This window comes from Sparus aurata, chromosome 4, assembly GCF_900880675.1.
Source record: "Sparus aurata chromosome 4, fSpaAur1.1, whole genome shotgun sequence".
NCBI classification, from domain to species: Eukaryota; Metazoa; Chordata; class Actinopteri; order Spariformes; family Sparidae; genus Sparus; species Sparus aurata.
In genome coordinates, this window is record NC_044190.1 from 41,045,118 (window position 1) to 41,059,427 (window position 14,310).

At 47.8% G+C, this 14,310-nt stretch overlaps 1 protein-coding gene across 1 annotated transcript in view; it reads right to left on the reverse strand.

Moving 5' to 3' along the window:
* LOC115579770 (transient receptor potential cation channel subfamily M member 1) overlaps positions 1 to 11,249 on the reverse strand; it is a 30,943-nt gene extending 19,694 nt beyond the window's left edge. Inside the window, exons 1-12 of the mRNA XM_030413437.1 lie at positions 11,065 to 11,249; positions 10,217 to 10,293; positions 9,864 to 10,056; positions 9,525 to 9,738; positions 8,963 to 9,087; positions 8,508 to 8,679; positions 7,881 to 8,055; positions 7,377 to 7,500; positions 4,128 to 4,200; positions 3,240 to 3,340; positions 2,954 to 3,139; positions 2,190 to 2,324 (exon numbers count right to left, since the gene is read on the reverse strand). Of these exons, the coding sequence (XP_030269297.1) occupies positions 2,190 to 2,324; positions 2,954 to 3,139; positions 3,240 to 3,340; positions 4,128 to 4,200; positions 7,377 to 7,500; positions 7,881 to 8,055; positions 8,508 to 8,679; positions 8,963 to 9,087; positions 9,525 to 9,738; positions 9,864 to 10,056; positions 10,217 to 10,293; positions 11,065 to 11,148 (1,659 nt within the window). The 5' untranslated portion in view covers positions 11,149 to 11,249. The remainder of the gene's footprint in view (positions 1 to 2,189; positions 2,325 to 2,953; positions 3,140 to 3,239; positions 3,341 to 4,127; positions 4,201 to 7,376; positions 7,501 to 7,880; positions 8,056 to 8,507; positions 8,680 to 8,962; positions 9,088 to 9,524; positions 9,739 to 9,863; positions 10,057 to 10,216; positions 10,294 to 11,064) is intronic.
* Positions 11,250 to 14,310: the final 3,061 nt, after the last annotated feature.

Here is a 14,310-nt window from a genome sequence, read left to right on the forward strand (position 1 = left end):
CATCCTGGGACGACCATTCGAGCTGGAAACGGACCATAAGCCGTTGGTGAGTCTGCTGGGAGGGAAAGCTCTGGATGACCTCCCACCCAGAATCCAAAGGTTTCGGATGAGACTTCTGAGGTACGACTATACAGTCAACCATGTCCCTGGCAAAAGCCTGTGGACAGCCGACACCTTATCTCGTGCTCCTTTGAGAGCCACACACACAGATGCAACCCTACTAGAGGACACCAACATCTATGTAGACTCGGTCATCAGCAACATTCCTGTCAGTGGAGATTATCTGAGCAGCCTACGCGAGCACCTGAAGGCAGACAGCACATGCACTGCACTGATGCAGTACTGCACAGACGGCTGGCCAGACAAAAGCCGACTGCAGGGAGAGCTGAGACATTACTGGGCTGATAGAGCAGTGCTGACTGTGCACGATGGACTGCTGCTGTGGGGCACAAGGCTCGTCATCCCGTCCGCATTACAAGGTGATGTGCTGCAGAAACTGCATGAGGGACATTTGGGGGTGACAAAGTGCAGGGGCCGGGCCAAACAAACTGTATGGTGGCCAGGCCTCGGCAGCCAGCTGAATGACATGGTGCTGAACTGTAGAACCTGCATTCAGGAGAGAAGAAACGTCAAAGAGCCGCTAATGCCAACAGAGATGCCAGACAGGCCGTGGCAAACCTTGGGAGCTGACCTGTTCACGCTCAAAGGCAAGACCTATCTACTAGTTGTAGATTATTACTCAAGGTATGTAGAAATTGCATTGCTGTCACCCACAAGGTCCACAGATGTGGTGTTGCACCTGAAATCCATGTTTTCTCGTCATGGAATTTGTGAGTTTTTTAAAAGTGACAATGGCCCCCAGTTCTCAGGTAGCCACTTTAAAGCCTTTGCAACAGAGTATGGCTTTGTGCATATCACGAGCAGCCCCAAGTTTCCTCAGAGCAATGGGGAGGCGGAACGCGCGGTACAGACCATGAAAAATCTGCTAACAAAGGCATCAGACCCGTATCTTGCATTGCTGGCCTACAGAGCAGCCCCTCTACAAAACAGCTATAGCCCAGCCAAGCTGCTGATGGGGCGCCGCCTCCGTACTACAGTTCCTGCCCTTCCAACCCTGCTGAATCCAGTTCTGCCCAACTACGATGCGTTGGAGGCCAAGGAAAGGGAGAAAAGGAGGGACGACGTGAGATCCTTTGACAAGAGACACAGAGCGAGAAACCTGGAGCCACTCATACCTGGGGAAGATGTGTGGATCACCGATGCACGTGTCCAGGGCACAGTGCTATCTACACACAACACCCCTCGCTCTTATATCATCCAGGGGCCTCAGGGCACGCTGAGGAGGAACCGACATCACGTGGTGCCACTGCGGACCAACAGCGGGCTAGTCGACGCTGATGAGCCACCAGTGGGAGAAGATTCACCTACACCAAGCCCAGCTCCACCGGTGACAACGTCACCCAGGAGAGAGGGCCCCACCACAGAGACTGTGCAGACCAGGTGTGGGAGAGAGGTTAGAAAGCCGCAGAGACTTGATATGTGATTTGTCGCTCTCTTTAAAAAAAAAAAAAAAAAAAAAAAAGAGAGTGAATTGTGATTGTGAAATTGTCCCGCTGTACTGTTTACATTTGTCAGAAACCCAAGAGTTTACGTTTTGAAAAACACAGCCTGTTAAAGTAAGAGTTCACAGTAAGGTAATGTGTAAGTTATTTATTTTTAATTTCTATTTTGCATGCTTGACACAGGGACAGATCAGGGACAGGTCTTCCAGCAAAAGGGCAGAATAAACCCCTTAAGACCTGCAGAGACAAAGGTAGTCCACCCTTTGTTCTCAGAGAAAGGGAGATGTGGTATTATGTTGTAATACTAAGGGATGCTTTTATTTTGAAATAGTGGGGGAGGATGCTGTTATGTTTGTGGGGGCAGCGCAGGAGGCTGTTCCGGAACACGAGTGAGTTCGGCTGTGGATAACCGAGTGGCTAATAAAAGACAGACTCCGAGTACGTCGTTGTCCGAACCTCTTTATAAGAATAACTTGACAACTGCTTGATGAATAAATAATAAATACATTCACAGAAACATTACTGAGACGTGACCTGTGTGTCCGGACTGACAGACTGTTTATGAACTCTACACGGGTTGCTTTAAACGCAGCGGACGTCTTAACTCTCCCGTCAGGTGAGTCTCACCGTGTTGTACAGCTCCTCCAGACGAGGGATCGTCAGGAAGTGATGGATGTTGACGCCGTTCTCAATCAGCAGTTTGACAAAGTCCACTCTGTCCAACACCAGAGCGTCCATCATGGCCTGCTCCAGAGAGTTCACCTGTGGTGACATCATCATCATCGTCATCAATAGCTGCATCTGCATCATCATTACCACATCATCATCATCATCATCATCATCATCTTCTTCTTCATCATCAACAGTGTAAAGTCATCAGACAAGTAAACAGGCTGTGTTTCAGTCTGTGAGTCATCAGACTGACAGACGTCTGATCAATAATGAGCTGTAGTTTGAGGCTGTTTCACTTTAACTCCCTGACATTATGAGGACACACAGTCGGATCTGAGGCCTCACGCCACCTGCTTTCAGACAGTCGTGCTCAGTGTGGCTGATGAAGATGAACGAGAGTCACAGCTGCTGTTTCTCGTTGGAAGAGACTCAGACGGAGTTCGGAGGTTCTCTCTGAGGTGCGTTAAGTTCAGGTGTTCTGGATGTAAGTGGACCACCTGTTCTGTAAAACTGCACATTTACAGCTGTTTGTCCTGCAGCTCCTGTCAGTCTGTGACCTTCTGTGTGTGAATGTGTTTTAGTTCAGCAGCTGACTCATCTGAAATCAGTGTGTTAGCTTCAGTGTTTCTGTGACTGCAGTCCAACGATAAAATAAACTGAGCTGAACTGATGAAAGTCTGGTGTTCAGGATCATAATGTGTCTTCATTACGTCTCTCACCCAGCTAAGCAGCTCCAGTTTCCTGGGGTCCGTCTCCTCTGGTGGTTCGGGTTTGGTTTTACCTCCTTTTCCTTTCTTCCCCCTAGCTTTCCCTTTCCCTCCTCCTCCTCCTCCTCCTCCTCCTGCTGCTGCTGCCCGCTGGGCTGCTGGACTTTTAGGTCGGTCACTGGTTAAAGCGCTCACAGGCTGCAGGAAACAGTCAGAGTAATGTGAAGGTCTGTTCAGCTGGTTAGGGTTAGGTCAGGCTGGATTAACAGATAAATGAAGGAATAACAGATGCACTCACAGGCCAGTGGAGTCCATACACAAAGATCTGACTGCGAGCGATGTCCACTCTGTTCCAGGCCAGAGCCAAACTCAGCTGATCAGACGCCGATGCATTCGTACCTGAAACACACCAGGTGTCCATCACACGCCCGCCACACACGATGTCCACAGGAACATCGACCAGTCTGACAGAGTCTGAAGCAGATTAAAGGCCTTCGCACACTGGAAGCCTACTTTTAAAAGTATTTTTTTAACTGATGTTTTTGTCCTGTCACAGTCAGCTGAGATGACCCTGGTGACCTCTCTCAACCTGTCAGCAGGTCACTCAGTGCTGCAGCGTGACCCCCAGAGATGACTTCTGCCCTGCTCCATCTGTTTAAAATCGATATAAGAGGCAACTACTTTACTACGTTACTGAGAGAAAATGAGAAAATTGTATTTTAAAATATGTTTGGATTTGATTAAAGTGACATTCATGTGACGAGAAGAGACAGGAGAGGACAGAGAGAGAGTCTGATGACATCATCAGCGTGTAGAGACAGAATATCTTCACATGTTACTGTGAACTGAGGATTGATTTGGACCGAACCAGAGGAGACTGTGGAGACAAACCAGAACTGTTCTGGTGACTCTGACTCAGTTTGAGTCCAGTCTGAATGAAGTGAGTCTGACGACGAGTTAACGAGCAGATGAAACTGGTCTGAGTTCAGTCAGAGACAGAAACTGGAGTTCAGACGATGGAAGGTTGGATTTTTCTGTTTATAATGAAAATAGGAGTCAGCTAGCTAGCTGTTAGCATGCTAACTGCAGTAGACATTGTAGTGCGAGTTCAGTTTCTGAAAGTGTTAACTTTAAATTGTGGTCACATGTCACAGACTGCTCCTTTAAACAGAAGGTGTGTTGTTACCTTTGAGCAGAGCGGTCAGGATGGACATCTCAATGTCCTGCTGTCCCTCTGAGCCCATCCTGAACACTGTGATCTACACACAACACACAACACTGTCATCTACACACATTATCAAATGAACACAGTATACACAGACAGGAAGAAGAGAAGTGTAGAAGAAGAGTCTGGTGATGAGCTGCTGCCTCAGACTTGATTCATTCTGCAGCGTAACAAAACTCAGGTGGGATTATTTAAATTCACATGTTTCTTGTTCATGTTCACATTCGGACAGTTGTTGAAACAATCTGATATTTTCAAACATTTTAATCAGCAGCTTTGAGTTAAATGTGAACAATTTAACTGTTTAATGTGCAGCTGTGCTGATAAAACACACGTCACGTATCACTCTGCTGCTACTGTACGTGAGTGTCAGAGCGTCTCTGGACTGACTGCAGTGGATTCAGATCTCCTGCTGCAGGTGTGCAGACTGACTCCTGATAATGAGTGACAGCAGCTTTTGCCAATCAGAGCGTGAGGACGGTCTCTAGTGAAGGTTTCGGAGAGGTGTGGCCTGACAGCAGGTGAGTGTGATTGTCAATAGGCGCGTTCAAGTTGAACTCCAGCTGACCGCCTGTAACAGCGAGATCTGCTGGCGACTGCAGCGGCGGGGATGCAAACGCTGCTGTGAAGTCTGACTCTCTCTACGTGACGGGAACAGAAAGGGCCAATAAGAGTGGATAGTACAGATCACACTGCAGTTGAACCTGTGTTGTCTGCATGCAAAACACAGCAGTTAACCACTTCTCTGTCATCACCACAAGTAAGGTGTCAGAACTCTGGGGGTTAGGGTTAGGGACAGAAATCTGAGCAATTTATTGATGACATCATCATCACATAACTGAAACACTGTACATATTCTCCATTTATTTCAACTTTTTTAATATATTTACATTGTACTAATGCCTTGTACTTTTTACTTGTAATTCTTACTCTCTTACTGTTGTGTGAAAAACTGGATGCTGCTAAAATGTCGTTGTACTCGTTGTGCAATGACAATAAAAGGATTCTGGTTCTGATCTTTCAGGGTTGTTGCGTTACATGAAGGATTTTATAGGTTTATTCATGTTGACTATCCCACAGGTGCGGCCATACGACTGCTACTTATCTGATATGTGATATTTGAGTAGAAAAGAGGCGCTTATGGATATGGAAATTCATCAAAACACAAGTCATACAGTCAGTGTAGATAAAATCCAATTAGGGCAAAGTCCAGACGTCATGAATCAGGATCAGAATACTTTATTGATCCCCGGGGGGAAATTGTTTTTGTTACATGAAGGTGGGTCTAGACTCAGGCAGTACCTGGAGAGCAACTGCTCATCTGCTCTGCAGCCGCCTCGCTCCTGCGATAACTTAAAGTCATGTGACATCCAATGCGGAGCAGAAACCACTCCCATCCAGGTCATCGTGGACACATTTTAACCAGCATGCATCACGTGATCATGCACTCGCCTATTGTGATTGTGTGTTTGACTCACTGCAGACCTCATCAAACACAGACTGTGTCTCAGTTCAGGTCTGCATCCTTCGGAGGAGCATCTGAAGGCCAATTACATCACAACGCCGTGTGAAGGCTGTCCCAGTCTGAAGCTCCTCCAGATGCTCCTTCTTCTCCCTGTTTTTGGAGGATGCACCGCTACGATCCTTCATGGCCTCACATATCCCAAGATTCTTTGCACGCCCGAAAAAAGAAGAAAGAAATAAAGAAAAAGGCGACACTGCGTGACGTCGATCGTCGCTTTTGCTGGCCTGAGCGGCAAAATTGTGACATAGGGTAGGTGCAGGAACATCTGGTGACGCAACCAGGAAATGCTCCAAAGGCTAGACCGTCACATTTAACAACGGCTGACGAGGTTAACAAGGTCTCTCTGAAGGACTCGCCTTCAAAGACCACAAAGGCCGAGTCCTTCAGAGGACGCAGAGCCTGAACTGACACACAGCAACTGTGTCACACACAGATGGTTCTGTCTGTGTTTGGACCTGTTCACATGTCTCTGCTGTCCTTCTTTCTATTGGAGCAAAACTGTGAGAATCCTCTGACCGAGCTGAGCAACCATCACAAGTCATCCTCCTGCATCAGAGCTGGTCAGTGCAGAGTGTGACGCCTGCAGCTTTCTGATACCTGAGCCCCTCTACAGCCCCTCACTCCTTCTCTTTACCTTCATCAGAGGCAGCAAAACAATAGGATTTCACTTTAGTATCCCCTGAAGAGATGTCCTTTTAGTATTAAAAGTAAAATAAAAGCATTTATATGCATTAAACATTTTCCTGCCAGTAGCACCTTGATGTGTCACATGATCAACTTCAGGATCTGAAAACCAGGAAGTCCCGTGAATCTGAGCTGTAGAACTAACTGACTTGGTTCTGCACAATGAGCAAATAGATTTGACTGATTGTGTGTGTGTGTGTGTGTGTGTGTGTGTGTGTCTTTAATCACTGCGAGTGAACTGATGTGAGGTTATGTAGACGTATGGGCGCTCTGCTGCTGCAGCTGTTGTCAGGACGAAACGGAGGATTGTGGGATTAAATTAATGGTGGAGGCCACAGAACAATCTGCATTAAGTGGAGCAGTTTGGGGTCAAAGGTAAAACCTTCAGCATTATGTTAATGTCACAGTGAGTGCTGGTTATATTACCCAGGATTCCTAGTGTCTCTCAGAGAGGAGACAGAGGTTGAGGTCTGTGTTGGACTGTGTCTGTTACTGTCACCTGTCAGCTCAGGTGAGCTGTGGCTGGTCACTGAGTGTCTGTCCAGGTGTTTAACCCTTACACTGCCTCACATGTGTTAGTATTTAACTCTTTGGTTAGAAAATCATTGAATCTGTATCTTTGAGTTAAATCTGTGATGCTGAGACACAAAGAACAGGATGAGATCTGCTCACATGTTCATTATAATCTCCATAAATATGATGAAATACAAACTGATCCTGCAGTGAAAGTGATCTGTTCCGACCGTCAGATCTGATTCAGGTCAGAAATAGTCAGACTGACCTGAGACTGTGAGTCAGGGTGTGTCTCTACAGTCACTCACAGAAATACAGATAAATGTTCCCTGTGAAGATAATCCAGATTATATTTGTGATCACGACTGAAACAATCACAGTAATAAATAAATGCCTTTCTACTTAATGATGATGAGTCTGATAATAATGACACACAGCAGCTGATGGATGAAGGATGAGCTGAGGACCATGTGACCTCGGGGACCTACCAGCGCTCTCTTCTTCATGCACTCCGTCACCATGAGGAGGATCTGCTGCGCCTGGCTGCGGCTGTAGTTGAAGGTTTTCTGGATGGTGACCAGCAGCTGATCTTTGACGCCGTCACTCAGCGACCTGCAGGAGAAACACCAGACAGTCACGTCAGCTCTCCAGGATGCCATGTCCAGTGGTCGCATTATCAGGACGGCTGGTTAAACTGAATCACATTAGAAATATTTAGTCTTGAACCTCAAACACGCTGACAATCTCGGTCCAGTCCCTTTAAAGCTCCTGAGCCACAGCTGCTCTGAGAGCCACAGGTAGAACCTAAATGAATGTGATATTTAATCATGAAGGTGTGTTAGAGTGCTGAGGCTGGCAGAGGTCGGCCCGTCACAGTCTGACATCACAGGCTGCTCTGATTGGTCCTGAGAGCACCCGGGAAGCTGCTTGCTTGGCTTTGTTACCATGGGAACCAGAACAGTGTAGAACTGGTGTTTCTGAGTGTTTCTCACCCGTCGTCCTCACAGTATCTGTGAGCAAAGGAGATGATGTCAGAGGCTCGGCCGCTGCCGTCACAGACGACCACGGGGACCGGAGGCTCCTCCCTCAGACTCTCCAACACGATGGAGATGACGTTGGGACCGCCCTCCAGGATCAGACACACTGCGGGGACACCCTGACCAAGACCTGACACACACACACACACACACACAGTGAGTGAGTGTGTGTGTGTGTGTGTGTGTGTGTGTGTGTGTGTGTGTGTTCTTCTTGCAGTGAGGGGTGACGGCTGAGCGTCCCTTTGCTGTCCCTGCCTTCCAGACGCTCCAGGCATAGGATGACAAAGGGAAACCCACAGGTCACGTGATCGATCACATGATATCTCACATGATCGGTCACATGATTGGTCACATGGATGCGGCAGGACGGACTCGGAGACGAGTTCACAGTGATGGAACATTGAAGACGTGTGTCTCTGTCTCTTCACTGATTAGCTGGCAGGTTGGTCCAATCAGAACAGATCAAACCACAGGAATCTGACTGTGTAGTGATTAAAGGTTGGCCCTTTAATCACTGTGTGCTGTAAGGACAGCTGTGATTGGTTGTGTCAGCAGGTCACCTGTCCTGGGTGTGTGACTCACGTGTATTGATCTTCTGCAAGGCGATGTGTTTCTCCAGTTGCCGTCGTAGTCTGACCTCGGCGCCATACTTCCCACTGGTCCCGTTATCGGACAGGATGAAGTGGGAGTGGCTACTGTTCAGCACCGACAGCTTACTGAGTGGGTTGGACATGGTCTGATAGGACCGAGTCACCTGGAACAGACACATGATTGGTCCAATCAGAGGTGGCAGAAGTCACGACTGAGTCTCAGCTGTCTCTGGTCTCACTGGGCCTGTTTTCCCTGGACCTCTATTGTTTCCTGCTGCTACTGCAGGTCGTCAGCAGACAGTTAAAGAGATTGAGTGTGCAGATTTATTTTTCACGTCTGGTTCAGTCTGGTTCAGTCTGGTTCAGTCTGGTCTTGGTTCTGTCTGGTTTAGTCTGTTTCAGTCCAGTTTGGTCTGGTTCAGCCCAATACGGACAGTTTTTTCTTACGTCTCTCCCAATGAGGTCTTCTTTGTTCTCGATGATGCCCCACGGTGCGATGCCGATGGCGCAGACTTTTCCTCTGGATTTTGACGAATGATCTTTGAGAGCGTCTCCAACATGGCGGATCACTCCTGAAACACAGGAGACGATCGGGGAACATCAAGATAATATTTATTGTCAGTGTTGGGTTCGTGATCCGGTGAGGAACATGTTCTGATAACTGATTAAAGAACATGCGGAAATATGTTTTACTAGTTTAAAAATATCACTCAGACTGCATCAGTTAGCATTTATCTTGGCAGCTTGGTTAGCTGCTATCGTTTGATTCGTTGAGAACTTCATTACTGATTCTGAATCAGTGACTTACTGATGACACCATTGATCAATATGTCCTTACACTGTCGAGTAGAAGATCTCTGAGCTGATGTGGATTCTGTGACTTAATGTTAAAGAAGGAAAGAGCACAATGAGCTCCACCTGCTCCACCTGACGTATGTGTGTGTGTGTGTGTGTGTGTGTGTGTGCATGTGCGTGTGTGTGTGTGTGCGTGTGTGTGTGTGTGTCGTACCGGTGCTGACCCCTCCGGTGAAGATCCAGGCTCCGGTGGTCACAGCTGCTTTGATCAGTCCTTTCCCAAAAACCTGCTTCAGTTTGGGAGGAAGGTCAAAGTTCTGCAGCCCTCCGTGGACGGAGATGAGCAGCGTGGGCAGCTCCAACTGCCAGTCCTTCACCATCAGGTGGAGCAGGTGGTCTGGTTTGGAGTCATAGGAAACCCGGATGTACTGCAGGAGGAGGAGGAACAAGAGGAGCAGGAGGAGGAGGAGGAGCAGGAGGAGGAGGAAAAGCTGTTATTGATGCACTGGTGCAGCAACAGAAGTTAACATGGTATCTGAAGCCGCTGAAGCACCATGGCCTTGTTGATGTGTCCTCCTCCCTGGAACTCGATGACTCCGTAGGAGTCGGTTGGGGAGGTGTGGGTGTGTCTCAGGGGGCTCCATCTCTCTGCAGGTTGGACCTCCAGCTGAACCAGAGGAGCCCCTTCTTCTTTGGGCCCCGAGGGGACGGAGGTGTGCTGCGTCACCAGCTGACCACAGCTGCACCTGAACAACAACAGAGACACTGTTATCAGGCAGCACAGCCGACAGGAAACAACCTGCAGACTCACTCCTCACACAGCATCTCCATTGTGAGCGAGACAATTATCAAAGGGTTTGTCGGACAGTTTGGGGCAGATGTGAATCAGTGCAGGTGAGTTTTTACCTGCTGGAGTCTTTGCTGAGAATAATCTGGATACATTCTCTCTTCTGGAAAGTTCTCTCGATCCACGCTCTCTGCGTCTGAGGAGAACAGGAAGTAAACATCAGGGCATGCTTTGGGAATAAAACTAAAACCATCTGGAGCTTTGATTCTGTGATTCATCAGAGCTGAGACTCCATTTATATCTGGTGGGACTGGAACATGAACCTAATGGTTTGTGAATGAATCTCAGTTGAAGTGTTGCCGACAGAACAAACATCTCAGATCTGGAGATAAACTCAGTAATGTGAAATCAGATCTCTTACCAAAGACAATAATTCTTCATAGAGTTTTCTGCTGTTTGTCCAAACTCTGTTCAAATTCTCACAATCACAGCAGAGATCACAAAGTTTGTGTCAGGCACTCAACTGTGCTGAGCATTTGTTCTGTCGCCATGCTCAGTGTTAATAAAGTTTGAATTGAAGGCGCTCACATGTGAAGCGTGTGTTTTTATGAGTGAATGAAGCAGATTACCAGGTCAGAGGATTATCAGAGTTTAAATGAGATTAATGATGTTCACCAACAAAACCAGCTCTGACATCACACACACAGGAAGTAGACCCGTAGATGAACCAGTAGAACCAGTGGAACCAGTAAAAAAGCAAAACTAATAGAACCAGTAGAACATGTAGAGCCAGTGGCTGCTGTGTGGTTCACATTAGTTTTACCAATGAAACTAAGTTTGTGTTTCACAAACGTTCTTCTCAGACTCCATCATTTTATGGAAATGTTCATCTGATGCTTCACTGAATGATGCGTTTCTGTCACAGTCATAAATAAAGTTGTGTGAGTTTGAATGTTGTCTGTCTCACCTTCTGTGATCCAGAGGATGCGCTGCGTTTGATGGACGAGCGTTTGAACGATCCGTTGGTTCCTCTCCTCCCTCTGCCATCCATGTTGTCCACGTTCAGCTGTCCTCCACCTTCATCCTCCTTTGTCCTCCTGTCTCCTCCTCTCTGCTTCTCTGTCCTCCTGTCTCCTCCTCTCTGCTTCTCTGTCCTCCTGTCTCCTCCTCTCTGCTTCTCTGTCCTCCTGTCTCCTCCTCTCTGCTTCTCTGTCCTCCTGTCTCCTCCTCTCCGCTTCTCTGTCCTCCTGTCTCCTCCTCTCCGCTTCTCTGTCCTCCTGTCTCCTCCTCTCCGCTTCTCTGTCCTCCTGTCTCCTCCTCTCCGCTTCTCTGTCCTCCTGTCTCCTCCTCTCTGCTTCTCTGTCCTCCTGTCTCCCCCTCTCTGCTTCTCTGTCCTCCTGTCTCCTCCTCTCTGCTTCTCTGTCCTCCTGTCTCCTCCTCTCTGCTTCTCTGTCCTCCTGTCTCCTCCTCTCTGCTTCTCTGTCCTCCTCTGTGCTCCTGTTTCTTAATGTCTTCTTTCTCTTACTTTCTACGCATGACTTCTGTCTCCTCGTCTCTCCTCATGTCCCATCTCCTCTGTCTCTTGTCTCTTTTTCTCTCTCCTCCTGTTGTCTCCTCCTGTTGTCTCCTCCTTGTCTCCTCCGTCTCGTCCCTTTGCCCGCGTCACTGTGAAGCGTTCAGTCGTCTGTGTGGTGGGCAGTGACAGGCGGAGACCCTGTGTAATCAGGATTAGTGGACGGGGGACGGGCGGTGCTCTGTGATGGATGGAGATTTAATAAATAAATGGTGATTGAAGGTAACACCACACACACACACACACACACACACAGTTTGTTAAAACAGAACATGTATATCATACTTTTGTATATATAATACATATACTGTAGTATATGAAATAAATATACTGCTGTATATATATATATAGAGTAGCATAAATGTACCGTAGGATATATAATACATATACTTTATACACACACAAACACACACACACACATCTATATATACTGTACATACTGTGTACAATCCATCCTGAACCATTTCTGCTTTGTGGCTCATTGCGCTCATCTTTATTTGATCTCACCTTGATCCTTTGATCGGCCTCCTCTCCTCTAGCACTGAACCTCTCTGTTCTGGAGTTCAGCTTCCAGTCTGTGGTCTGTCCAGAGGGGACGGATGGAAGTCCAGAGGGGACGGATGGAGGTCCAGAGGGGATGGATGGAGGTCCAGAGGGGACGGATGGAGGTCCAGAGGGGACGGATGGAAGTCCAGAGGAGACGGATGGAAGTCCAGAGGGGACGGATGGAGGTCCAGAGGGGACGGATGGAAGTCCAGAGGGGACGGATGTCCCTCATAGACTCAGTGTGACTAATTGGATCAGACAGACGTGTCTTTGCTCTGTGACGAGTGGCAGAGGAAATGTTTTGTGTTGTGTTGTGTTGTCTTGCAGTGACGCACAGGTGTGCTCCAGGTGTTACACTATGACAGCACTGCTGGGTCAAGTCGCAGTCCTGAATTGAACTTCCTGTTTTAAGTCTGTGTGGAGTTTAGACTTTACTTTGGCTCCATCTGGTGGTCACGTGAAGTCTGTCAGCTGATTCTGATGAACAATGTTTAAACATATTTATCAATCTTGCGTGAAAACGGGCGCAGATCTGAGCGCAGAATTGGTCTTACGACAGGACACACGTGTGAATGATGAAACATGAATGCCTTATTGGTCGGTGCACATGAGGCAATACATAACACACTAAAAGAAATTAATGAAACTCTAAAAAAGCCTTAATAAAATGTTTAAATGACTAAATGTTGTCCATTGTCTGTGTTTAGTATGCCTTTAGCCAATTTCACCTAGAATACTTCACATTACTGATTAAATACTGCAGAGCATTTGCAAGAGTTTAAGTTATACTTTAAGTGTTAAAAGCGATGAATGAGGTCCTGGACTCTGGTTCTGATGTGGACACTCTGGTCTACAGTGGACTCTGGTTCTGATGTGGACACTCTGGTCTACAGTGGACTCTGGTTCTGATGTGGACACTCTGGTCTACAGTGGACTCTGGTTCTGATGTGGACACTCTGGTCTACAGTGGACTCTGGTTCTGATGTGGACACTCTGGTCTACAGTGGACTCTGGTTCTGTGTAACTCACTTGGAGTTGTTCTCTAGGTCCTGGTAGATGTCGTCCACCATTTCACTTTGGGACGACTCATGGGCCATGGCCGGTGTCACTCAGATCACCTGCTGTCACTCAGATTACACCTGCTGTCACTCAGATCACACCTGCTGTCACTCAGATCACCTGCTGTCACTCAGATCACCTGCTGTCATTCAGATCACACCTGCTGTCACTCAGATCACACCTGCTGTCACTCAGATCACCTGCTGTCACTCAGATAGCACCTGCTGTCACTCAGATCACCTGCTGTCACTCAGATCACACCTGCTGTCACTCAGATCACCTGCTGTCATTCAGATCACCTGCTGTCACTCAGATCACACCTGCTGTCACTCAGATCACACCTGCTGTCACTCAGATCACCTGCTGTCATTCAGATCACCTGCTGTCACTCAGATCACACCTGCTATCACTCAGATGACACCTGCTGTCACTCAGATCACCTGCTGTCACTCAGATCACACCTGCTGTCACTCAGATCACACCTGCTGTCATTCAGATCACCTGCTGTCACTCAGATCACACCTGCTGTCACTCAGATCACCTGCTGTCACTCAGATCACACCTGCTGTCACTCAGATCACACCTGCTGTCACTCAGATCACCTGCTGTCATTCAGATCACCTGCTGTCACTCAGATCACACCTGCTGTCACTCAGATCACCTGCTGTCACTCAGATCACACCTGCTGTCACTCAGATCACACCTGCTGTCACTCAGATCACCTGCTGTCATTCAGATCACCTGCTGTCACTCAGATCACACCTGCTGTCACTCAGATCACACCTGCTGTCACTCAGATCACCTGCTGTCACTCAGATTACACCTGCTGTCACTCAGATCACCTGCTGTCACTCAGATCACCTGCTGTCATTCAGATCACACCTGCTGTCACTCAGATCACACCTGCTGTCACTCAGATCACCTGCTGTCACTCAGATCACACCTGCTGTCACTCAGATCACCTGCTGTCACTCAGATCACCCTGCTGTCACTCAGATCACACCTGCTGTCACTCAGATCACCTGCTGTCACTCA